The 25585-nt window shown below is 42.7% G+C and overlaps 1 protein-coding gene across 2 annotated transcripts in view; it reads left to right on the top strand.

The window, feature by feature from the left end:
• The window catches only part of KLF7 (KLF transcription factor 7), an 87213-nt gene that overhangs the window by 34893 nt on the left and 26735 nt on the right, over nt 1-25585 (top strand). Inside the window, exon 2 of one of the 2 annotated variants that reach the window (XM_025932086.2) lies at nt 8045-8675. In XM_025932086.2, coding sequence (XP_025787871.1) covers nt 8045-8675 — 631 coding nt within the window. Of the gene's footprint in view, nt 1-8044; nt 8679-25585 lie in introns of both variants that reach the window. The other variant, XM_086719449.1, reaches the window with a different exon arrangement.

The raw sequence follows: 25585 nt of genomic DNA, 5'->3' as shown, positions 1-25585 counted from the left end.
TCTTATGTTCACATTAAAAGACACAGAAATGAAAACAAGAACTTTTTATGTTCTAAACACTTTGTTTGTAAAGGGATGACATTGAGGAGACTGGACTAGAGTGTGCCCAACTGACTATGGATGTAGTTATGGTGGTGGTTATGGATGGGGGTTGTAAGGAGATTTTAGCTCATTATTTTAGAAAGTTCTAACTCTTACAACTTTACACCACTTCGAACACTTAGATATCTTTGCCACCTGAGATAATAAGGGAGAAGTTTATTTCTGAAATATTACTGTTATTGTTTGAGTACTCATGTAACTTAAGGAATATGATGATCATTGCTTTTAAGAAGATTGTAATTTTTAAAAATTAATTTATTAAATTTTCTTTCTTATTGAGAAATAATTGACATGCATTACTGTGTAAGTTCAAGGTGCACAGCATGATGGTTTGACCTACATATATTATTACCACAGTAGGTTCACCCATTATCCATCTTCTCATTTAGATACAATAAAAAGAAAGAAATGAGAAGGAGAACACTTGTGATGAGAACACTTAGGATTTACTCTCTTAAAAACTTTTCTGTATATCACACAGCAGCGTTAGCTGTAGTCATCATGTTTTACATTACATCTCTAGTTCTTATATATCTCATATACCTTTTGACCACCTTTTCCAATATCCTCTCCCCCGACCCTCTGCCTTCAGTAACCACAAGTCTGATCTCTTTTTCTATGAGTTTTGTTGTTGTTTTGTTTGTTTTCAGATTCCATATATGAGATCATACAGCATATTTCTTTCTCTGTCTGACTTATTTCACTTAGCATAATTTTTGCAAGGGCCACCCATTTGCCACAAATGGTAGGATTTCCTTGTTTTTAGTTAATGTTTACCTATTTATTTTGAGAGAGAGAGAGAGAGAGAGAGAGAAAGAGAGAGAGAATCCCAAGCAGGCTCTGCGCTGTAAGCCCAGAGTCCAACACACGACTCATTAGCACATACCGTGAGATCATATCCTGAACCAAACTAAGAGTCAGATACCTGACCAACTGAGCCACCCAGGCGCCCCGTATTTCCTTGTTTTTTAATGGCTGAATAATATTCCATTGTATATATACTCTACAACTCCTTTATCCATTCATCCAGTAATGGACACTTAGGTTGTTTCCTTATCTCAGCTATTAAAAATAATGCTGCTATCAACACGGGGGTGCAGATATCTTTTTGACTTAGTGCTTTTGTTTCCTTTGGATATAGTCCCAGAAGTGGAATTGCTGGATCATATGGTAGTTCTATTTTTAATTTTTTTTAGGCTCCTCCATACTGGTTTTTTATAGTGGCTGCACCAATTTATGATCCACCGACAGTGTACAAGGGTTCCCTTTCCTTTGCACCCATGTCATGCTGGCATGGGTGTAAAGAAAACATTTGAGAAGGAAGCATAGGAATAAAGCTCTTTGACGTGGGCTTTGGTAATGATTTTTTGGATATGACACCTAAAGCAGAAGCAACAAAATAAAAAATGAAGAAGTGGGACTACCTCAAACTAAAAGCCTCCTGCACAGCAAAAGAAATCATCAATAAAGTAAAAAGAAAACATGTGGAGTGGGGGAAAAATACTTGCAAACCTTGTACTCAAGGAGTTAATACCCAAAATATATGAAGAACTCGTACAACTCAATAGCGTGAAAACAAATAATCCAGTTTAAAAATGAGCAGAGGACCTTAATAGGTGAACAGGTACATGAAAAGATGCTCAACATCACTAGCCATTAGAAAAATGCAAACTAAAATCACAAGGAGATTATGATCTTAATAAACCAGGCATACCATCAGTCTATGGACTCATAGATTCATTTTGGAGATACTGTTTATTTGTCCAGGATTGAGGAGGTGTGTATTTCAACACTTGGCAGTCAGCATATTTTCTTAACTCCATTTTTTTTTTCTAGACCAAGGTTCCTGAAGAAGATAGACTATGTTGAACTTTGAATGAAAGAATGATTAGTGGGAGGGAAGTTGAAAGATTATATCAAGCATATGAATACGAGGGAAAGTAAAGAGTGGAAAAATAGGTAAAGAGAATCTTTAGGGGAGGGTTGTAGGGGAAATGGCAAAAGTGACTGGAGATGTTTGCAATCCTGAATGACAAATTTCATACAATTTATGATGAGAGAAGGACAGGTTTAATGAAAACCATTTGGTAACCTTGGCATCATCATGCCCATATATGGCCAAGTTTCTTACATATTTCTTGATCCCATTAAAGTAACTACCTCTTGCCAACATTGGGAGATTTGGGGGAACTTAATTTGTGCTACAAGACTTGGGTTATTCTGTTCTCTGTCAATTTCTGCCTCCAGAACCTGTCACAGAAGTTGTAGGCATGGCAGTAATAGGTTTGAATTTTTTTTCTTTTTAAACTAAGGCTTGGGTTATCACTTTTAATAAGCATGTTTCAGTAAGTACTATGAACAAAATGGAGAGAGTATTAAAAAAGATTTCAGGATGATCAAATTTTAAGATGACTTCAAAACCAATTTCAGTTGATCTTATGAAACTAGGAGAAGAAACCACACATTTTGAAGTTGAGATGTTGGAGTGTCTTCACAAAGCTCATTTGGACCTCATAAATAATAAGAAAATCACTTGGTACTTGGGTACATTTCCTTCCCGTTGCTGACTGTAATGGATTTTTGAGGGAGTGGAAGTTGATCCAGCGGCTCAAGTCTTAAGTTGTATTGTTAGGTCAGGTTGAGGGAAGTCTTATATCTCCCACATGAAGTATTGGAAAGGCATAATTTATGTAATTAAATTGACATCTGCTGTCTCAGAGTTGGGGTTTGCTAGCTACAGTGTCATTGGGACAGAGTAAATCTCTGGTTCTGGTAGATAAACAAATATTTGAACTTTACATCCAAATTTGCAATCTGGAGACACTCCTAGTTTGCTAATGGTCATTTCTTTTTTTATTCTCTTTCTCTTTTGAAATTATTTGAACTTACAGAAAAGTTGCAAAAATTGTGCATGAGTTCCTGTATACATTTGCCCAGCTTCCCCTAATGTTTCATGACCATAGTACAATGATCAGAACCAGGAAATTAACATTGATAAAATGCCATTAACTAATCTGTTTACTTTATTTGAATTAAATGATTTTTCCCATCCAAGTCTTTTTCCTATCCAAAGTCCATTGCATTTAGTTATCATATCTTCTTAATCCCCTCATCAGGGACAGCTTCTCAGTCTCCTTTGTTCTTCATGATCTTGATATATTTTTTAAAGTTTTTATTTATTTATTTTGAGAGAGACAAAGACAGTGCAAGTGGGGGAGGGGCCGAGAGAGAGGGAGAGAGAGAATCCCAAGCAGGCTCTGCATTGTCAGTGCAGAGCCTGATGGGGGCTCAAACTCACAAAACCATGAGACCATGATCAGAGCAGAAACCAAGAGTCAGATGCTTAACTGACTAAGCCACCCAGGCACCCCTGATCTTGATATGGTTTAAAGAATACTAGCCAGTTATTTTGTAGCATGGCCCTGTGTTTGGGTTGTTCTGATGTTTTCTCACGATTACACCGAGGTTATATGTTTTTGGCAGGAATGGAATAGAATAATTTTGTGCCCTTTGCAGCCTATCATACCAGGGTACAAAATATGATTATGTTTTATTACTGGTGCTGCTGACTTTGATCGTATATTTAAAGTGGTGCATGCCAGGCTTCTCTACTGTTAAATTATTATTTTTGTTTATGTAGTCAAAATATATCCACCTTGTTGGGGGGGGGATACTTTGAGACTGGCAAATATCTTGCTTCTCATTATAGTTTCATGTACTAATTTTAGCATCCATTGGTGATTCTTGCCTGTAGTCATTATTACTTTTTTGTTTGCTTAATGGTGATTTTCTATTTCCATCATCACTTCTATGTTTATTAATTATAGTTTTATTAGAAGGAGAAGCTAACCCTTTCCATTTGTTTATTGATTCGACTATTTATTTCTATCACTATGGATTCATAGATATTAATTTTATTCCATGTGTTAAAAATACATTATCACTATTCATTGCTATTGCTCATATTGTCCAGATTTGGCCACTGAGAGCTCCTTCAAATTGGCTCCTGAGTCTTTCTGACATGTATCTACCACTTTATGAACACTTCCTTACCTTCCAGTACCACAAGATAGTCTAGGCTCATCTTTTATTTACTTTGCCTCACACTTTGAATCAACTGTTTCTCCAATATGCCCTGGTTCCCTTTATTGGATGATGATATTTAGAAACCAAGATCTGTATAGTAGGTGTGCTCACTGCTACCAAGGTGTCTTTGCTTGTAGACTCTTCCTATAGACAGAACTAGGAAATATGTATGTAAACCCCCACACACATATACATGTTTATTTCTATATAAACCTCTCTCTCTGTATATATGTATTAACATCTATGAGTAAATTCCAATTAAACATCAGAGTCATTTCTTAAGGGAGTCCTTGTAATCATTAAAGAAAAACATTGGAGATAAACTTTCTCTTTGGCTTATAAATAATCTAACATTAAAATTCTCATTCTTGACATTTTATTTCCCAGCACTTCTGATGAGTTTCTGATTAACAAAATCTTCTCATCTCTCTAAGTAGAATATTATAAGAAGTGGATTTCTCAAGACAAAAACCATTACAAAATGATTTCATAGGGTTATCCAGCACATCCTGATGGGTACTCCTGCTTCTCCGATTCTCAGATGGAATAAGAATGCCCTGCATTAGAGTTGCAAATGATAGCTGCTCTTAAGTGGTCCAGCATTTCCCACATTTTAGTAGATGTATCTCTATCTTTAGATCATTAGTGTGACCTGTGTGCCCCTGGGATTTAAACTAGGGCATACTGGGTAGATTTTTTTTTTAACTTCCCAGAAAAGTATGTAAATGTGTTTAGAATCTCTCATTGCCCACAACTCTGAATATGAAGAGATCTGAGCTTCCTAACGATCACAACAATTTCTTAGTGGCTTTCAAATCTTCTAGCTAGAAAGTATGTAAGAAGACATGACATACAGAAACTCTATCAAAAGACAGAGGTGACTATGTTGTGGAATAATCTTTGTGTGTGAAGCAAAAAACTGCCTCAAGGATGGACAACTTATCATCCATGATTCAGCTGATTTTTACGCAGAACATATCTGTGTCTCAAAGATCTGGTTCATCAGTTTTGGGCAAAGCTGAAGAAGCATTACAGTTACGTTCCAGAAGACATGTATTAGTGTTCATTTCTAAGATTGCTGGTCTCAGCATGGTCCAGGATAGGGTGTCAGGAGATGACTTCTGTGGAGTGGAGGAGATAGAATAATCAAAGTAAGAGTATAAAGTTGATTTTGTCCTTGTTTGATAGATATTATATACCTGCTGGGTGCCAGGCACTGTGCTTGGTAGGTGAGGGTTTTAAAAGAGAAGAGGAGATTAAAGGGAGGTTTTAGGAGTAAGATTCAGAAGTGAATTCATTGGAGCTAAGCCTGAGGGTTTCATTATTGGAGAGAGATAAATGGCAATTTCTAGCAATGAGATGGAAAAAGGGAAAAGAAATTTTTGAGACCTGGAATTCAGAAAAGGGGTAACTGAAGATAATGCAGATTTCTAGACCTGAGAAGGTGGCAGTGTTGGTTTCAAATATGAAGTGATGGGAAGCTACTCAACCAGAGCTATTATTTAATCAATAAGTAAAACAGAATCAAAACTTACTTTTCCCACAAGCTTTTCTTGATTAATACCATTATATTATAGAATGTAGAATTCATTGTCCACTCATCCCCTAAGAACTCATCAATATACTTTATGTTATGTTATTTGGTATCACTTTGCTTTGTAAATTCATGTCATTTTTAGCTTGTAATTTCTTACTCCGCACCTACCTCGCATGGATCTATTAATATCTGCTTCCAACACACAGAAAGCCTTGTACCTTGCTGTGAACACAGTAGTTGAGTGAAAACTTGTGACATGAGTGTTGAATGGAGATTAGACTCGTTCATTAGTTTATACTATTAAAAGTCAACAGTGAAAGCCAAAGTTAATTCATAGTTAACAATCTTATTTTGTCTTATTCGCTAATGCCGAGTTTTACCATAAGGCTGATTAAAAACCAATCTTTTTGGTAACCAGACTTACTGTGGTGATCATTTTGCAGTGTATACAAGTATTGAATCATTATGTTATACACCTGAAAATGATACAATGTGATAGGTCAATTATACCGCAATAAAAAACACTAACAAAAAATAAACAGAAGACACAAGACAAATAAATGTATAACCAGTGAGAGACCATAAGTAGTGATTCAAAGATTTTGAAGTTTAAAGTTTATACGATGGTATTAGATACTTTGGCAAATAGGAAAGAAAACTTCACAGGTAGAGCTTGGGTTATTCAGAGAGGAGTGGAGTGAGACAAGCAAGGAGGAGAAGTTGGGCATGAGATGTCACGAGGATACAGATGGGGACTGGAAGCCCTGAAGGGCAGGCTGGCAGAGAATATACCAAAGGCAGTGACCATCAATGGATTCTGATTTAGAGGTTAAGTACTAAGCCTAGTGCAAATGCAGCTAGAACCTTGTCAAAATAGGGAAGCAATGGCAATGGCTATTTCATGCAGTCTAAGAAAAACAGGTAAAATGCTGACATATGCACATGGTAAAGAAGCACAGTCTACATAAAATCCAGACAAAGAGCTCTGAAACTCCATGGTTCTATGATTCTATATCCGGGGAAAGGTAAACCCCACTGATAGTGCATCTCTGTTACAAATATATGGGAGAATAAATGGGATAAGAGAAAAACAAAGACAAAAACAAAAACAACCTTTTGAAATGTCACCAAAATAAAATCCTTAACATATACAGCACAATGAGGCATATCATTAAAATCTATTCTTAACAGAATAAAAGCCTAGATTCTGAACACTGGTTGAAATCGAAGATGCTCTACGGAGGCAGTAAATTAGGAGCTAGTCTCATTTTAAATTGGTCATCAGTGTTTCTTTGTCGGAGCCCAGAAACCAGAGCAAATTGAGCTGATGGTGCAAGTTAGTGCCATCGTTTTACACAAGATTCTGGAAAAGCGGGATTTGTAAGTGAGGAGAGCTTTCTAGTACAACTTAAATATCCACACTGTTGCCGCAATAGCGTTTCCACCACCTTACAAAGTCTGAGGAGCACCATGGGTGAAGATTTGTTGCAACTCTGAACTCTTCAGTTTGCTCTATTTCTTTACCAGGTGAAAGCTTTACGTTGAAATCTATTGGGTCCTATCTTTTAGCAAGTCAAGTAGCTGTGTTTGAACCTATTCTTATCACATAGTCAGAGATACTAAACCATTGTAATGGGACTCATGCTTCTTGCCACAAAATAGGTAGCAATCGTATTTTGAATAACTTGCTGTAGACAATGGGAGTTTTGTCTTATATATCAAAGATTCTGTGAAAGGCATTCTTGAGAACAGTGTCTGTTCCTGCCAGCTAGGGAATCCGAGGCAGAGCTTGCTGTTGGCTCATCGTGGCCGAGGTCACCTCTTAGTTTGGGTGGGTATGGTTTGTTCTTCAGGGCAGGTTGGAAAATTGACTTATTTTTGTGACTTGCCCCCGTCTATTTGAAAAATGAACGTGGAGTACGGGAAGTCTTGTTTTGGTATGAAAAACTTTGCGTGATTCTATTTGCCTCTTGCTTACGCGGGAACTCCTGGGGCTGCTTGGAGCATCTCACCTGCCGACTTGGGTTGTAGGGCAGGAGATGACTTTAACCCCGAATATTCTCTGGGATCCCGACGGGGCGAGACAGCCCTTCTGGGCCTCTAGCTCCCCTTCATTAAACTCACGTGATGTGGCCCTTAGGAACCCTTCAGAAGCCTTCAGGGAGTAAATAACAAGGGCAGACCTTCCACCAAGAGAATTTCAGACTCCGGCCGCGAAACCATTCTCTGTGTCTCCCTGCTCTGCCTGTCAACATGTGGCCTCATGGTGTTCTTTGCCTCTGATGGCTGTTTCTCTCCCTCCCGCCTTCCCCCCTGCAGACATGCCTTGAATTGGAACGCTACCTACAGACGGAGCCCAGGAGGATCTCGGAGACCTTCGGTGAGGACTTGGACTGTTTCCTCCATGCTTCTCCTCCCCCGTGCATTGAGGAGAGCTTCCGGCGCTTGGACCCGCTGCTGCTCCCCGTGGAAGCCACCATCTGCGAGAAGAGCTCGGCCGTGGACATTCTGCTCTCTCGGGACAAGTTGCTCTCTGAGACCTGCCTCAGCCTCCAGCCAACCAGCTCTTCTCTCGACAGCTACACGGCCGTCAACCAGGCCCAGCTCAACGCAGTGACCTCATTAACGCCCCCCTCGTCCCCTGAGCTCAGCCGCCATCTGGTCAAAACCTCACAGACTCTCTCAGCCGTGGATGGCACGGTGACGTTGAAACTGGTGGCCAAGAAGGCTGCGCTCGGCTCAGTAAAGGTGGGAGGGGTGGCGACGGCGGCGGCGGCCGTGGCGGCAGCGGGGACAGTTAAGAGCGGACAGAGCGACAGCGAGCAAGGAGGGGTGGGGGCCGAGGCGTGCCCCGAAAACAAGAAGAGGGTTCACCGCTGTCAGTTTAACGGGTGCCGGAAAGTTTATACAAAAAGCTCCCACCTAAAGGCCCACCAGAGGACTCACACAGGTAGTGGTACAAGTTGGCCGCACGTGGTTTCTTCTTCCTCCTCCTCTAGCCTCGCGGTGGGAAGGGCGTCGGGGCTCCGAGGAGCGGCCTCGTGCTGCCTCGGGGGGTGGGAGCCAGGCCCGAGGGCCGGGGGGCGGGACAGCCGAGGGACGCACGCGTGACCTTGAGCCCCCGCAGAGGCCCCGGGTGCAGGCCCCGGGCTGACCGTGCCAACCCCGGCGTGGAACCAGGCGGTTCCAAGGATGCCCCAATGGGGGGGCTCCGGCCGTCCGGGCACTTGTCACCTCCCGACACTCCTCAGTGTTTCAGGAGTGTAGTTCTGCAGCCTTGATCAACCGTGGAATCTGAGGAGGCCCATTTGAAAGAATTCACAGTTACGCAAGGTAGTCGGGGCGTCCCTGATTTTTCGTCAAAGTCACCAACAGCAGGAGGGTTTCAGAGTTCATTAGATGTGATCATTCTATAATTAATTGGCATCTCCTCTTTTGCATTGTTCTCTGGCGCGTGCTTTATGGGGAGATGGCAGAATTGCTTTTTAATGAGCTTGTTACCGAGAAGTTGCTAAAGTGATTACATTGCTATGTGTGTGGTAGGGGAGGGCAGGGACTGGCGGGGACTGTATATTTTTCTCAGGACTATCTGCGTGATTCCCAGGAATCGTAGTGATCTTTGGAGCAATGGGATAATTTGGAAGAGTGGGGTTTATAGAGAAAAGAGTGAGATTGGCATTTTCCTTGACACCTGGTCTTCGTCGTGTGCTTTGAGACGCAAGCTTAGGGATGGTGTTTCTTCTTGGCGTTAGCATCCTAGGAGCAATTACGGTCATTGGTGGCTTTTAAATGAGTCCCGGCTGTATCGCCTGTGTGGTTGTGCATACTGCTTGTACATTGCAACTGAGTAGGGAAGAGCTCCAGAAGCAGAAGCAGCAGAGTGAGAGTGTAGCCAGAGAGAAATGCGTGATTGGATTTGAGCCAGGAGAAGTGGCTGGCGGGAGTTCTTTTTGGTCTTGTAGCTCGTCTTCCTGGTGCTCTGCGGCAGGTTTTGGTCTGTGCCACCAAGGACGTGTGCAGTGAAAAGTTCATTGGCTGGAAAATCAGAAAAACGAACTAGCTAGTTCTGGTTCTAACTCTGCCACTAACTAGCTCTGTGACCTTGAGAATGTCCCTTTACCTCACCGGGCCCCGTTTGCCACGTCTGTCACGCAGACTGGCCTAAGGCCCCTTGCGGCTCTGGTGCGCTGGGGTGGGGGGGCGTGAAATGCCTTTGTGCAGGACAGGAGTACTTCCCTGAAGTAAGATGCAGCATACATGTCCAGAAGAAATCACCATTTTGAACCTCAAAACCATTCCCATGGGAGCATGAGAATACATTGCTTCCTTGCTATACAGGACTGAGGCACGTACTCCTCCAGTTCTGCACTTAACTGCCTATGTAGCTCCTGCTCGGTTCATGGGACGGTCTCCTAACGTGACTCTTGAACCCCACAGCTCAGGCCCACTTAGGGTTCCCCGTGAGGGTTTGGGTCTGAGTTGTCCACTCCACAGACACCAAGGCTAACATCCCCTGCGAGAGTCAGCTTTCTTTCCCTCCCTGAGAGTGTCCTGAAGGTCATCATTGTTCATATTTCTTTCTTCTCAAGTCAATGAGGAAAGTAATGGCAAGATATTGCAGTGCTCCCGGGCTTTCATTGGTGACTCACTTCCTGTTCTCCCCAGGAAACCCAAGAAAGCAGGATGAGGCAAGAATGTTGAGCTTCGTTGGGGGTGTGGAATTCATGAGTATGGACACATTGTTGAATTATTGACTTTGAGACGGGCTACATCCTGCCTAGTATGGAGGCCGGAAGGCTCTGGGGAAGCAGGATTCTTTTTTCCAAGGGGGAGTCCAGAGCATTTCCTCCTTTTTCCTATCCCCTTTGCCCAACGGACGTGTCAGAAGGAGACCTCTTAGGAGTGATCCCTTATTCGGTGCTTTGTTTTTTGGGCATCGTCTACTCGGAACGATTACCAAGGTGGAGCTCATTATGTTCCCCAGCACCTGCAACCACTTGCCGTAGGGTGGACTTTAGTGGAAAGACTCCTCTCCGCGGGGGATTTATCCAAGGAGGCACCATGCATTACTGAAAGGCAGTACTGCAGAGTGGTGAAGAGTGGGGCTTTGTGGTTTGGTGCACTTCGGTCTGAATTCTGGCTCCTCTGCTTCTTAGATCTGTGACCTGGTTAAGTGCTTTGTCTTCCCTAAGTCTCAGTGTAGCCGTCTGTAAAGTACAGGGATAATTTTGTCTACATTCTGGATTGTTTTGAAGGCTCAATGAATAAACGTATGTAAAAGACTTGGCAGGCCTTAAGAGCTCATGAAAGATGGTAGTGGAGTTGGTTGTAGTTAGTAGGATTGCTGTTGCCATTGATTAGTGATGATCGTGTGAAAAAACAGCTCTATGTATACTGGAAATAAGGCCGTTGCCAAAGTTAAATACCATCGAAAAGCAAGAAGCCTTTTTCGTCACCCTGTGCAGGGGGTGACGATGCTCGTGGACACCAGTTGAGGAAAGTGCATCTGGATGTGCAGCCGTCGGCTCATTGAAGGTGGAAGCACCGTAGAGTTCGGCTTTCCTAAGACAATGCAGAAAGCAATCACCTTGCATCCTCTGGAAGCCTTTTGCCTGTAAAACCTCCCTCCTAGATAAGCATGGAAGGAAAAGTAGGTGCCACAAGAGAAACAGGAGGGGAGGTGGAGGTGGAGGATGGGGAGAGAGAGTGTGAATTAATTTGGATCAAATGGATGAGAATCAGAAGTATTTATTTGGAATTGGTGTGAATGGGGCACATGGGGAACTGAACACAAAGGTGATAATTTATGTGGTGTGGATGAACTAAGAATAATGAAAAAAGCATGAAGGATGGAATCAAATTAAGTGCAAACATATAAAAGCAATGGACTAGTACAAGCTTGAGGGCAAAGGTATATGGTGATGGGAATTCTGGTTGGAGGAGTCGCCGATAGAAGCGAGTGAAAGGGCAGAACTGCCGACCCAGTGTTGAAATGGAGTTTAAAAGAAATGGGCTCTGGTTGGATTCGGGCAAGCTCTTTTAACACAGGGCTCACTTTAATCCAGTGGAAACATTTCTTTATCTTTCAGATGGGTAAGTGTTTGGGGACAGAAAAAAAAAAAAAAAGAAGATGAGAAAACAATTGGTAAAAAGAGGGAAACCATTGGCCTCCTTTTCCTTAGAGTTCTGTATATGCTGTATCTCTTCTATACGGTAATATGTTGAAAAGGAGACACAGTTGGAAAAATGAAATAAAATAAAACGTGTGGGTCTCCCTGTATGCATAAGAAAGACAATACATTGTTGGTAACATGGATTTGCTTGCACTGAAGAATTTTTAAAATGTTATTCATTTAATCTTTATATAGATAGAATTTACTGAGCTGGAAAAGATATGCCTCCCCACCCCCTCCCCCCCCCCCAGCCCCCCTTCTGTGGCTGTTCTTTTGAGGATGCTGAATCCTTCAAACTTTTTGCCCTGGAGCATGTTAGGCAATGAGGTGATTTTTTTTTTTTTTTTAAAGGTAGCAGATGTTCAAGTTGGTAGCTAGGGCACAAATATTGTTTGCCCAAGGAGGTGAAGTTAGGGATGGGGGAACCGAGGGAGGGGGAAGACAAGGCAGGGACTGGGACAAAGGGAATATTGTGAAGTCTCAGGATCTTAGTGAAAGGAAGCATATAAAAATGGACATATGGTTTATTCATCGCGAAGAGCACTTAGTGCTGGCATGTGCGTAAAAATGTCCTTTAGCAGCCAACCATTACAGACCTTTCTCTCCCACTCCGTCTTCTGGTCTTTGTGTAACGGATTTTTCTTGCTCAATAATTCAATTATCATGATCATAGTTTTATTCATTTTCTTGGAGTCAGCTAAATTGTCCTTATATTTTGATGCAAAGGAAATCTTCACTTTCAGTTGAAAAAAATCACTTTATTATGTGCATGTTCCGCACAAGTCAGTTTGTTAAAATGTTAGTAGTTTCTATGCAAAAAGAGAAAGAATTGTTTTCCACGTTTCTTCTTGGTCACTTCTGAGAAGAAGAAGAAAAAAAAAAAAGCCTGGGATTGAAATGGCACTTTGTGTTAATTGATCAGACTTGCCTAATATGGAAATTCAAATAAAATTTTCTAATATGGAGATTCACGTACACTATGCAGAGTGAGTCATGTTGACAAAGTCAGGACAAAGGCCAGGAATGAAATCTTTGATTGCTGATCACAGAGAGGGTAAAAAAGAAGGCCATGTTCTCACATGTTCTACTTGGAGGATTCTTTCTATGGACAGGGGGTTGCTTTAGACTAATCAACGGGTGTTGATAAGGACATTCTGGATTTTTGTGCCAAAGAACGTAAAGGGGTGCTTTTTAGGTGGAAAGATAACACAAGTGTGCAATTTACTTAACTGTTTATGTCTGCTTTGGGACAGGTCTCACTGAATCACGGGGTGGCACCATTCTAAGCTTAACTTGGATCTGGGGAAATAGTTTGTTTTCAAATGAAAAGGTAGCTAAAAATATTATAAACGAAAAGACGAGCGTTGTGTTTAACAGGTGAATAAAAGTGCTTAATTTACATAATGAAAGTTCTTCAAAGTTTGAAATATGATTTATTTTGTTTATTCAACAAAGATAAAGCGGGTGTTACATCCTAGGCATTGTTCTAAGTGTTTTACAAATTTAATCCGTTTAGTCCTCGTATTAATCTAATGACATAGGTGCTATTCTTATAATATGGAGGGAAGAGGCCCAGAGAGGTCAGGTAACTTGCCCAATGTCACACAGCTCCTAGGTGGTTGGGCCAGGATTCAAACCAAACAGTATTGCTCAAATCTGAGCTCTTAACTTCTATGCTAACTAACAAGAGGAAAAGAAATCAAGTAGATATTTTTTCTTAATAACTCATTATTAAGAGGAAATGAGAGACATAGTTTAAATACAAATTGACAATGAAAACTACTTTCGGTGTCTTCTAAATAGAATAAAGTTGGGAGGGTCCTTAAACATATTGCCTCATCAAGTGACTAAGTACCAGAACAAGGAAATTACAAAAGAATGGTCTTCCGTTTCTAGGCCCATTATTGTTACTGTTATAGTTACTATCATTATGGTCATTACTATTAAACCATTTTTTTTTTTTACCTTAGGATTAAAGAGAGACTTCTTCTAACAGTCCCAATGCACTCATTAAAATGACAAATGTTAATACTCTATCCCTATGAAATCAGGCAAGCGTTATCACGTGTTGGGGGAAACTGAGCACCAACAGTGTAAAAATGCCCCAGCCCGGGTTCTATGACCTGTCATTGGCAGAATTAAAACTTGACCCAGGCCTCCTGTCCCTTGGGCTTACGTGCTATTTAATGGATCATCCTCTTAGTCACTTTGTTTGTTCTATCAGTCATTCCTCAAATGGGGTAGTAAGTGCCCAGAGATGTCGGGCTCTGTGCCACTGAGTAAGCAGTGCTGGGGGCAGCCCTTCCAAGAAAGAGTGCAAAGGGAGACATAGCATGGCATGAGAGCAGGGGTGCCTATCAGAGGTCAGAAGTAGCGAGCATGATTCAGAAAAAGTCGCTTTTCTCTTTTTGAACAGGGTGTTTATTAATGCTGTTCATCGTTTCAAATGATGCCAATGTGATAATACACCCATTTGTATAAATAGAAGCCCTAATTCAAGGTCAGGCGTATCAGCGGGATAAAATTAAATACCTCAGTCTGGAACTGTAGGGGGCCCATCGACCACTTTCAACCTCCTCAGCCCCATAGATAAGAATTCTTTGAATTTATACAATAGCAACTGAAATAGGGCAATTTTAAGACATTAAAGGGCCTTTAATATGCTGAGACACATGGCTGCTAATGAAGTTTATCCATGTGTTGAGGCAGAAACTCATTAAACCCCTATTATGGGATGGAAACTGGAATAAGGGTTAACTGTTCAGTTCACAAGGTGGAGAGAGTTTAATGGGAGGGTGTGATAGTTTGGGTTTAGCATATTCAAGAGCTTAAGAGAAAGTGTTTGAAAAGAACGGGTGGGAATGAGATGATGGAAAACAATTGATGGGAGAATTTTATGATTCAAGAAATTCTTAGAGCTTCACCACATGGTAATTTAGCAATATGCTGGCTGTTAACATTTATGAAGATAAATTTAGGTAAACATATACTGGCTGAAATGGCATAAACCTCGGCATATACACAGCAAGCACGTTTATTTTATTATTTTAATATGGTAATAAATGTAGGCTTCACGGGATGCCTATTCCAGATGTCCTTTTAATGGATAATTGGTGGTCGCAAAGTAAATAAGCATGTTAAAACAAGAATGGAAGGAAAAGAAAAAAGTATGAAATTAATAAGTATTTCATCATAAACGATGTTTCTTGAACACCCATTATACTAGACTCTGTTCCTTCCCCCAGCCCTGGGGACTTTGCTTTTTGATGCAAAAGCCTGAAATGTGGTTTTACAAAGTCACTATATTTGGAAGCTGATCTCAAAAGAGAAGATGGCATGGATTGGGGGTGGGAGGTAGGAATGAGGGAAGAGAAAAGAGGAATCTCATTTCAGAAAAGGCAGTTGAAGTAATAGAATTTTATAAATTCTCAGACTTAAAGGTCGGGCCAGCTCTGTTTGATAGAGAAAAGAAAAAGAAGGTCATGAGAAGTCTGTGCAAATGAAGGAATGACACTGAGAAGGCCAAATGTGAACTTCAAAAAAAAGTAACTGTTCTGTTTAATAAATAGATAATGTACAGAGCTGTTTGTATTATAATAAGAATGTTAATGACTGTGAGGAGTGTGGTTGTCCTATACGTATTACATTGGGAGGTTTGAGGAGATTAAATGAAGCTTTGTAAAGAGTACAGGCTAAGTGACAGTATAAGAATTAGCTGGGGGTAGGTAATACTTAATGTCTCATGTCTTCTGAAATTAAAACAAAAATGGAGTGATTCTGTTTGAGTCAGACAAAAAAAAAAAGGAGTTGAAGAAGGTAGTGTGTAATAAAAAAAGCAAAACAAAACTTTTTTTTTTTAAACTTTGGAATATCTTTTTTTAAAAAGTTAGAATATAAGGATAGATGAAAATGTATTTGTAAAATGATTGGCTTTCTTTGAAAGATACCTGGCTTGAATTTAGTAGAAATTATGGTGGAAGCCTTGAAAATGGATCAAGAGAAAACAAACTTCTCGTGTAAGGAAGTTAGTTCTGGTAAGCAAATGGAACTCTCTGGGGACCGAGCCTATGCTGGGCATACGTGCAGTGGGACTGAGAGCTCTGCCAGGTGACTCAGGTAGTAATGGTGAGAGTCTGGCTCTTTCCAGCCAGGTGATTTCTGTCTGTCCCCACCCTAATGGAGGTGAACTGGATGGCCGTGGGCAAACCTGTTTCCTAAAATCTCAGTTCCTTCTTCAGGCCCCACCTAAGAACCTTACACCTGATGCTTTCTTGCACTGAGTCACTTCCTGCCTTTGAAGCCTTCCTTTATTACCCTTCTTTACGTCAGAATGACATTTCTTCTTGTTATTATTTTTCTAATCTTCGATTACGGGAGGCAGTTAGTGGAATTTCAGGAATCTTCAAGCAAGCAGGGAGACAAGATGGGGGCGTTTTGGAAGCTGGGACAGCATTTTCCACCTTCCGTCTTCTGCTCCTGGATGTTCTACATTTTCTAAAAGTAACTTCTTTTCAACCGTTTTTAAAAGTCCTATTGACATGACAGTTATCGAGCTAAATGTTAGTAGAAGCAAGATTGTTCAAGGTAATCAAAAGTTAGTGACTTTTTAATGTGCTAGTTATTTGGCCAACCAATGACAAGAGTTATTCCTCATTCCTGCAGTGTCTCTATGTTTGGTAGCCAATGTTGGACTCTGACTAGCTTATATAATGGAGGTCAACCCACTTAAATTATTTAAGAGTGTCTGCAGTGAGAATAAGCTTTTCATGGTTTGTCCCATATTTCTGTTCACCTTTCTTTCTCCTTCACCATCTGTGCTTATTGAGGTGGAGAGTTAGGGACTGACCTGGGATTGGACCCCCTGAACTAGGCTTAGTTGGCAGACTGCCCTGCCCCCGCCCCTTTTTTTTAGACCCTGAGTCTTTTGCCTTCTTCCCTTCAAAAGTTACCTGCATTCAGGTTAGACCCCTTTTATTTTGTTTGCAAAATAAAATATATTTATAATTTAAAACCCATTTTATATTGCAAACCACTCATCCAGTATCATAAAACGTAGAGTTAGGCTTCTTTTGTTGTTTCTGCCTTTGGAATGTATCCTTTCTCTATTCATTACCATAATTGACACTTAACTTAGGGAGTTCAGTAAAGTAAAACAGTATTACACATACTGTCTTCAGGCAAACAATACAATTTTTCAAAATCCCAACTTTGTTGGGACAGAACAGTCTCAACTGTTTCACTAGGTCAAGCTAAAGTTGATAAAAGCAATCAATCCTTTTGTTTTAGGGAAGGAAGCCAGAAACCATCTTCAGTTGAGAAAAAACTTTCCCTTCATGGTAGATTATTATCGCCCAGTTCAGTGTGTTATGGTATATAATGTCTTCCTTTGGAGCCCTTGCTATTTTCATATCAGAGAAATTTTGTAAAAAGGACTATAAATTGTTCCAAAAGCGAAGGCACTGTTAAGTGAGGAAGGTTCTAGGCATCTAATGGATGCCCTAAAAAATGTAAAATTATATAATCTATGCCCTGATGAATAGAACCCAAGAAAAAGCTTGACTGGTACATATTCTAGTATCCGAGGGCAGCACGATGCAGTAGGAGTAGCAGAGGATAGCTGTGCAGCAGTCATTTTTAAACGTTTTCGGTCTTCATTTTGCATGTTCACGTGGTTAATGTCACCTTACTGGAATTCATTACAGGGATTAGGAACTTACGGTGTCTGTATCTCCTTGCTGTGGGGAACGCACACTCTTTACCCACACTCGAGTTCTGTTGTAGAAAGGAAATAATGATTGTTCATACTGAATTCTCCATTGGTCACGAGCTTGTTGAAACTAGTATTGGTATTTTAAAAAGAAAACAAAAGATACATCTCCCTTCTCTGATATAGGTAATAAGACATCTTACGTTCCTGGTGTTCAGGAGAGAGTGTCAGAAAATCAATATGAATAAATTCAAGTACACAGAGGATTCAGCCTATTCGGAAGTGTAGCGTATGGCAAAATGACATTATGCATTATTAAATATTTTTTGCTTCACCCACATGTAAATATTAGCATATAGAAAAGGTACCATAGGCTACTTACAAATTTAGGCAGAAGGCGATTTGCTGGCTTTTTTTTTTTTTTTCATTCTTTGTTGTTGTTGTTGTTTGGTGTCTCAAGGCTTACAGCTAATCTAAATTTGAAACTAAATACTGTCATTACAGAAGATTTTTTCCTGAGTTCTTCCAATTTCTCTGGGGACAAAATAATGGCCGCTCGAAGCAGTGGAGAAACAGTAATTAGGGCAAATAGTAATACTGTGCATGATTGAGGAAAATGTGAGGAAGGGAGGGAGAAAACGCAACAGACAGACTTGTACAGCCTGTTACTAGGAAACCACATCAGCATTAAATACAGTGTGCTAATTGGCTATCCTGTTTCTGCCTGGGTACCAGCCTGGGCCTGCTACACAGCTGTTTCTGCTCTTTCTGGTTGCTAGGTAACTGCATCATTTTTTTTTCCCCCCTCTTTGTATTCTGGAGGCTAATTGGCTACTTCTGCTCCTGGTGTTGCTGCTGGGTACCAGTCTGGGCCTGCTGCTCTGCTGTTCTCCAAAGGGATTTGGGGGGGGGGGAGGAGAGGAAAAAGGAAAAGGAAGATATGCTGGCAATTAATGGAGCATAAGTGCAAATTCTACACAATGTCTGGCACCTGCGTCCCCTCATCCTGCTTTCTCAACTAGATCCTTTAGCTGTGAAAATAGATTCGAATCTTGGAGTCTTTCTTTTCTCTGCATACCTTTTGATTAGAACTTGAAAGAAATAAGACATTTGACGACTAGTACTTAAATGGTGGATTTGGTCTTCTTTAGAAAGAACTGGCAAATTATTACACATTTATACTTGATATGGGCACTAAGAGCATTTGCACAACGTTAAAATCACTAACTTAATAACAAAGCAGGATCTTTAACATCTTAAAGGTAGTGGCTCTTTATCTCTTAAATGGACCAGAGTCTTTTGTAGCCGTTCTTCTTGGTATCCTACAGAGTATAAAGTAAGAAATAAAATGGACTAAAGGCAATCATCGGATTTTCCCAACTGTTTTGTTCATTAAGGAGTAAAAGGAGACTTCTAGACACACGACTTTACATTATGGATTTCATTCCTCTGATAAGCATAGCGAAGGTCTCAAATGCTTTTTGGTGGGACATTGCTTTCCACAGAAGGAATGCATGTTTCGCACACCTTATTTTCGTTCCTTATAGCAAATGAACAAATGGGGTGCGAGAGAATCCTAAAATTGGTTTTGTGATGTACAAAAAAGTCTAATCGCTTTCCATATAGTTGCATCTCCTATTGAAGTAGAGGTTTCCATTTCCTCATTATCGAAATCCTCCTTGGAAGTATGGGGATGAAGGTTCTTCAGAAGTGAAGTGATGTTTCAAGGGGGTTCCACTGTAAATGGTTGAGAAGGTGTATGCAAATTGAGGCCCCTTGAAGAGGCAGCTTCATTGCTCTAGAAAGGAGCTGTTTTAGTGAGAAGACTCGGCCCACCGTTGTGTGACTGTGCTCAGAAATAGTTAGCAAAGGCAACTCTTATTCGACGTGAGTAGCGGACACTGGTTCTCCATACTAATGAGATGTACCACTCCCTCTCGAAAGTGAAAAAGGAGAAGTTCTATTCAAAGCAACAAGCCACTTATAAGACCAGATCAGGCTCTGTGGAATGTTTTCTGCTTAAAGTATCCTTAAAATAGGTGGGAGAGGGGCACCTGGGTGGCGCAGTCGGTTAAGCGTCCGACTTCAGCCAGGTCACGATCTCGCGGTCCGTGAGTTCGAGCCCTGCGTCGGGCTCTGGGCTGGTGGCTCGGAGCCTGGAGCCCGTTTCCGATTCTGTGTCTCCCTCTCTCTCTGCCCCTCCCCCGTTCATGCTCTGTCTCTCTCTGTCCCAAAAATAAATAAAAACGTTGAAAAAAAAAAATAGGTGGGAGACCTCAAATTAGTCTAGGATGACGGAGAGAATATTATAATGTTCCATAGGCCTTAAACCCTCTAACCATTAGTAGCGTTCAAACTGCAAAAGAAAACCTTATCATCAGAGGATAACTACAGAACCGGCAAAATATTATTCCTGCCCTTTCTGTTCAAAGGACCAGTTGTTAATCACTCAGGAGTATTTCCCCATGGAAAGACTTGGCCATTTGGTTATGGGGAGTCATCAGATGTCGGAACATTCCTACATCGCTCGACAGGTTTTATATTCTGACTTTGGGAGGGAGCGGTTTTGACTGCTTGAGTGTTTAGTCTTTGTTGAGGGAGATCGTCAGAATAACAACTTTGCATGTGTATGATGGATCGTCCCTAGTCAACCGAAGCAGTATCTGGAGTGAACCGTCCAAAGATGGCCTGGTGTCTGTCTTTTCCACCGTTCCTTCACCCGTCCATTGGGTGCCGTTACATGTCTACACTCGGGCTCTGGTAAGATCTGTGAAACAGGGGGTTTCGAAAACTGGCATGGTCATGGGTAGCCTCAGCCCCGAGTGAACACCAGTTCCCAATTCTGAGCTTCCTATCTTCATGCTCTTGTGGGTGGGCAGTCTTTATTCTTTGGATGAAAGCAGTCGGGGGCATGCAGGCACGCTTGGGGGGTTGAGGAAAGGAGGTAGTCCTCAACCTCACTGCTTCAACCTTTCCATTCTCCTCAGTCACCTGCTTTGCTCATTCTCATCTGCATGCAGTACTACGGCTCTTTATATGAGGTAAATCAGTTGACAAACCTAGCAAAGAGGAATCTGAGGGGGCGGGGCTGCCCAGCAGGGCTGCTGCTAACCCATATTCTGCCCGTGTGGGAATCAGAAAAAAAGTGCCCCTTTTAGGGGGCAGATAGCAGCCCCGTGCTGGAGAAGAGCTGGGGAGGCAGTCCTCAGCCCTTCAGCCGCACGCTCTGTGCTCACGTCACATGGCCGCCTGCTCACCACAGGTGCTGATCCACTCCAGCGGGCCTTCCCTGACCCTTCAGGAACTTGTGAGGCTAATGAGGTTCCAGCAGGAACGGGAAAGTCGTGACTGTTGAAGGCGGGCGGGGGCGGTGGGGGGGTGGTGGTGGTTCTGGGGCCTGCTCTCAATGGCTAAAGAGGCCATTATACATGAGAGCAAACCTTTTAGCCCAGCCGTTCTCCCAAATGTGAGATCATTAGTTGACTAATGCGGTGATTCTCAACTTGGACTGATTTTGCCCCTCAGGGGACGTTTGACCATGTCTGGAGACATTTTTGGTTGTCCATCTTGGAAGGGGGGGTGTTGCTCCTGGCATCTGGTAAAGGGAGGTCAGGGATGCTGCTAAGCATCCTGTAGTGTGTAGGACGGCCCGCAACAAAGAATCATCGCCCCCTGAAGGTCCGCGGTGCCAAGGTTGAGAAACCCTGGCCCAGTGCAACCTCGGCTATCCTTTTCTTCTCTTTGTGTTACTCTTCACCACTTGCAAAGTATTTCCTCATCCTCTTAAGACTACGCCCCAGGTCTTGGTTCCCTTTTATGATCTTTAAAAAATTGACTAAGTATAAATATTGTATGATTTATTATTTCTGTCAGGACTTAGATGTGCTGGTTCCCCTTCCCCCCCCCCCCCGCCCTTCCTTATAACATGAGAGAACTCTCTCCACCTCCGCGAGACGCTCAGCTTTCTAGATTTAACGTTTGTGATTGGGACTCTTCGCAAGTGACATCCCCTCCCCTCTTGCTGACTGACGGCTCCTGACCTGTAATAATTTGAGGTTTTGCTGAGGCAGGGATTTGAATCACATGAGCTGCCAGGCTGGTGTGTGGGAGGGAGGCTTTTAGCCAAGTGGGCCTTGCGGACTGGGCACTGACGATCATATTCTACCTGTCCTCTGGCATCCGGCAGCCTCACCGGATAATCACAATTGTTTCCTTGTTATTAAAAAGAAGTTCGAGGGGCGCCTGGGTGGCTCAGTCGGTTAAGCTTCCGACTTCAGCTCAGGTTACGATCTCGCGGTCCGTGAGTTCGAGCCCCGCGTCGGGCTCTGGGTTGATGGCTCGGAGCCTGGATCCTGCTTCCGATTCTGTGTCTCCCTCTCTCTCTGCCCCTCCCCCGTTCATGCTCTGTCTCTCTCTGTCTCAAAAATAAATAAACGTTTAAAAAAAAATTTTAAAAAGAAGTTCGACCGTTGGTGCAGAAAGAGGTGTCTGAGTCAGAAAATAGAAACCTCTGTTAGGAAAACCGTATTGCATTTCTATGTGCCACTGCAGCGCCTTTCCCGTCGCTCACGATTCCATTTTGCACCAACACCGCATGGAAAGTACTGTGAAGCAGTTTGAGTTCTCAGGGAGAAAGGTGCCATCGAAGGTAAAAAGATTTAAGTGGCAGTATCTAACGGACACATACTTTATGCTTGCATTTTTGTGGGGAGATGTGAGTCATGCATCGGCCCTTTCAGCTACGCTCGCACGCATAGAAAATAACATTGTCAGAAGTGTCGTCCCCCGATACAATGGACAATATGCTATTAGAATTGTATGGCATTGTCCTTGCTGTTTGGAGATAATACCGCTGACATTATTCCCCTCATACATGTGAATGTGGCTGTAGGGAATACGTGACATCTGTGTCTTTCACACAGATTAGCTTATCCCTTGCCTCTTGGAGGGATTGCGATTAGTGGGCCGGCCTCCTGGGGTCACGGCAAGTGCCATGTTTTGGATCACAGTTGTTATCGGACCTTAGTTTTAGGCACAATAGGGAATTAGTAATATTTAGCTCCATGACCTGAAGAGGCAGTGGTTATTTAGACAGCTCCCCAGCGCAGATGGGCTAAAGAAAGGGTAGGCTGAGGCATTCCTACTCAGATTGGCTTTGGGAAGGAGAAGGCAATTGGGTCCCGAGCCTGGGAATGGCTACCTCCACATTATTGCTTTTTCCGAGTAAACAGGCAATAATATAACTTGCCTTAGCCGTTAGAGTTTACCAAGTGCTTTCACACACCTCATTTCATTTCACCTTCGCTTACCTACGGGACAGATATTCTCATTGTTCCCACTTAATAGATGAGGAAACTGAGGCTCAGAGGGTGATTTGTCACAGGTTTCTCTGCTGGGCTGTAGAGCCTGCCTTATGCTGTTTTTCCTGTAGAAATCAAGTGTGGTTTTTTTGTTTGTTTTGTTTTTGTTTTGCAAGAGTGCCTGAATTAAAACAGGATATAAATGAATGCAGGGTATATTGTTATAGTTGAGCAAAATAAATGGCCTACTGTTTGCCATTCTACTTATTTCACACATATGCTAAGTAACACGAGTTATTATCGTACTTGTCCAACATGACAGCAAATTCAGAAGAGCTAAGAGGACAGAATGATATAATGGATAGGAATATTGTATGTTCCTATATCCTGTCTAGTTTGATTGAATTTAAAAATCCTTGATCTTAGGGGTTTTTTTTTTTTCCATTTTAAGAAAGCTGGTTTCGAAGATGCAAACACATGCAAGGGATTGATTCACAAAACGTTATCTCAGTACTCGTGCATTTGCACGTTGTAGAAAATTTGTGGAGAGAAATCGTGAACAGAGACACTTCTCCCTGACCCCTTACAAGAATGCACCTTAACAGCCCTCATTTATTACTAAATGGGCAAATCCAAACGGAGGTGCCTTCGGGAAGTCAGAAGAAGCTAGGGGTGGATGGATCTTGCTGCCCAAGTTGCACATTGCTGTCTTAGGTACACCGGAGCTTTGCTAGGGGAGTGCGAACAAACAATTTGCGCTTTTATTTTTATTTGTACGATAAATGTCGACTCAGGATAATCCTGCGTTAGCCCCCTTTCCCCCCACTTTTTGGAGGATATTTGTGGATGTATTCAATGTCTTATGGAGAAGAATCCTCGTGCGATACAGGGATTCTCGATCCCCTAATGGGCAGCGATCCCAAGCTCAGGTTAAGATTCTGCTGCTGTGTGCAGCAGTCTCTCCTCCGTATTCACAAAAGCACACGGTGAGGAAGAATAGCTGGTGTCTAACATTCTGCCGAAAGGATCTACGGGAACCGCCAAGCGACAGGCACTTGCATTGTCTTCCAGAGATCTGCAGAAAGGAAAGGTTTTCACACCAAGAGACAAATCCCTGGAAGGTGCTAGGAACAGCGCGCATGACCCGTGTGGGTTCCTGAGGATTGTTTGCCTACATATATATTTTTTTTTATCTGATCCTACGTTCCTGTCTATCTTTGTATTTTCAAATCTACTTTCCCCTTTTATTTATTCTACCTGCTAGAGAAATAACCTTCATGAATCGTTGTATATTCGGCAGGGCCCCCGTCCGCATTTGATACTCGCCTTTTGCTTGCGACTGAGTTCACTGCCAAGCGTGTAGAACGCTTCCCACCCACCTGTGAGTCTTCCCCTCACCACAGTCAGGTCTTGAAGTTTTCCTGTGGTTTTCTTTGGTATCCGTCTTCTCCACAAAGCATGTTTAATAAGCAAAGGCAGAGACTGGAAACAATCCTTTCATACCTCCTTCCCTCTACTGCCCTTCCCGGAGCTAGAAGGACCCTGGGCACAAAGCTTATGGGATCAATTACCACGAGCTCCCTGTTAACCTTTTTTTTTTTTTTTTACTCTGTTGTGGGAAGAATAAAGCAATAATTAAAATTAACTGAACAGCTTTTGCTCTATTGAGGCGTTAAATCTTTGTGTAAACACAATCACATTGTGCAAACATAGGTCCTTTCAGCGGGCTGATTCAGACAGCGAAACCGCCGAAGTTTTGAGGTCTCTGGGTCAAGGGCCCGTTTTGACACGGTTGGAAAGGTCACCTGCTCATTTGTGTCTCTGCCGAGCTGCACCGAGTGCCGTGAGCGGGTGGGCTCCCTTGCCCGCCGCCTCAGCACAAAGAGGAGCCGGCTGGCATTCGGCAGATAGCGGGCCGAGCCGAGGGGGCAGGCAATCTGCGCACAAAGCAGGACTGCGGGCGCGCACGGGGCGGGTGGGGAGCGCTTGCGAGCCCCTGGGGCCCAGGCAGTGAGACGGCTCGAATGCGGAGAAAACAGCGGTTATAAAATATAAATGTGTTTATTATTACACTGGGCCCATGCTATATAATTTTACACACGCTCATATCCGTGATTTACGGCCGCAGTTCCCTACGGAGGAGAAGCGTGCTAATTTACCCAAATTGATAGGGAGACCTCTGAAATGATCAGAATTGAAGAAGCAGTAACTGAGGGGGGGGGGGGGGGGAAGGTCTCCTAAAACCACAGCAACAACAAAAAGTGGCTGCTGTGTCAGAGGCACCCTTTGTTCATTCAGTTAGATAAGCAGAGCTTCGCTTTAATTATTCATGATAATGCCTGCCCTGCAAGGAGCGTGCCTCCCTCGGCACCGCGTCCGGTCCGGTCCGGTCCGGTCCGGTCCTCGGTGCGGTGAACACCCAACCAGCCTGCCCGGCTTTTCGGGGAGCTGTGTTGTGCTCTCGCCCGCGACAGGTGAGCCGGCTAAAGGTTGGGGGGTTCGGGCATGCCTGCCGCCCCTTTCTGGGGGGTGGGTGCTGAGCGCACTGCAGCGAAGGAGAAAGGCCTAGTGGTCCCAGCCCGGGGTTCCGGGCAGTCCCTCCACTTAGCAGGAAGCGCGCTGGTGCTGTGCCTGCGTCCTTGTCCTGAGTCCTGCAGGTGGGGCTTTGCCCACGGAGGCA

The sequence above is a fragment of the Puma concolor genome, chromosome C1 (genome assembly GCF_028749965.1).
Source record: "Puma concolor isolate L17-30 chromosome C1, mPumCon1.1.hap2, whole genome shotgun sequence".
In the NCBI taxonomy this organism is placed as follows: domain Eukaryota; kingdom Metazoa; phylum Chordata; class Mammalia; order Carnivora; family Felidae; genus Puma; species Puma concolor.
This window is presented reverse-complemented; position numbering and strand designations above follow the sequence as displayed.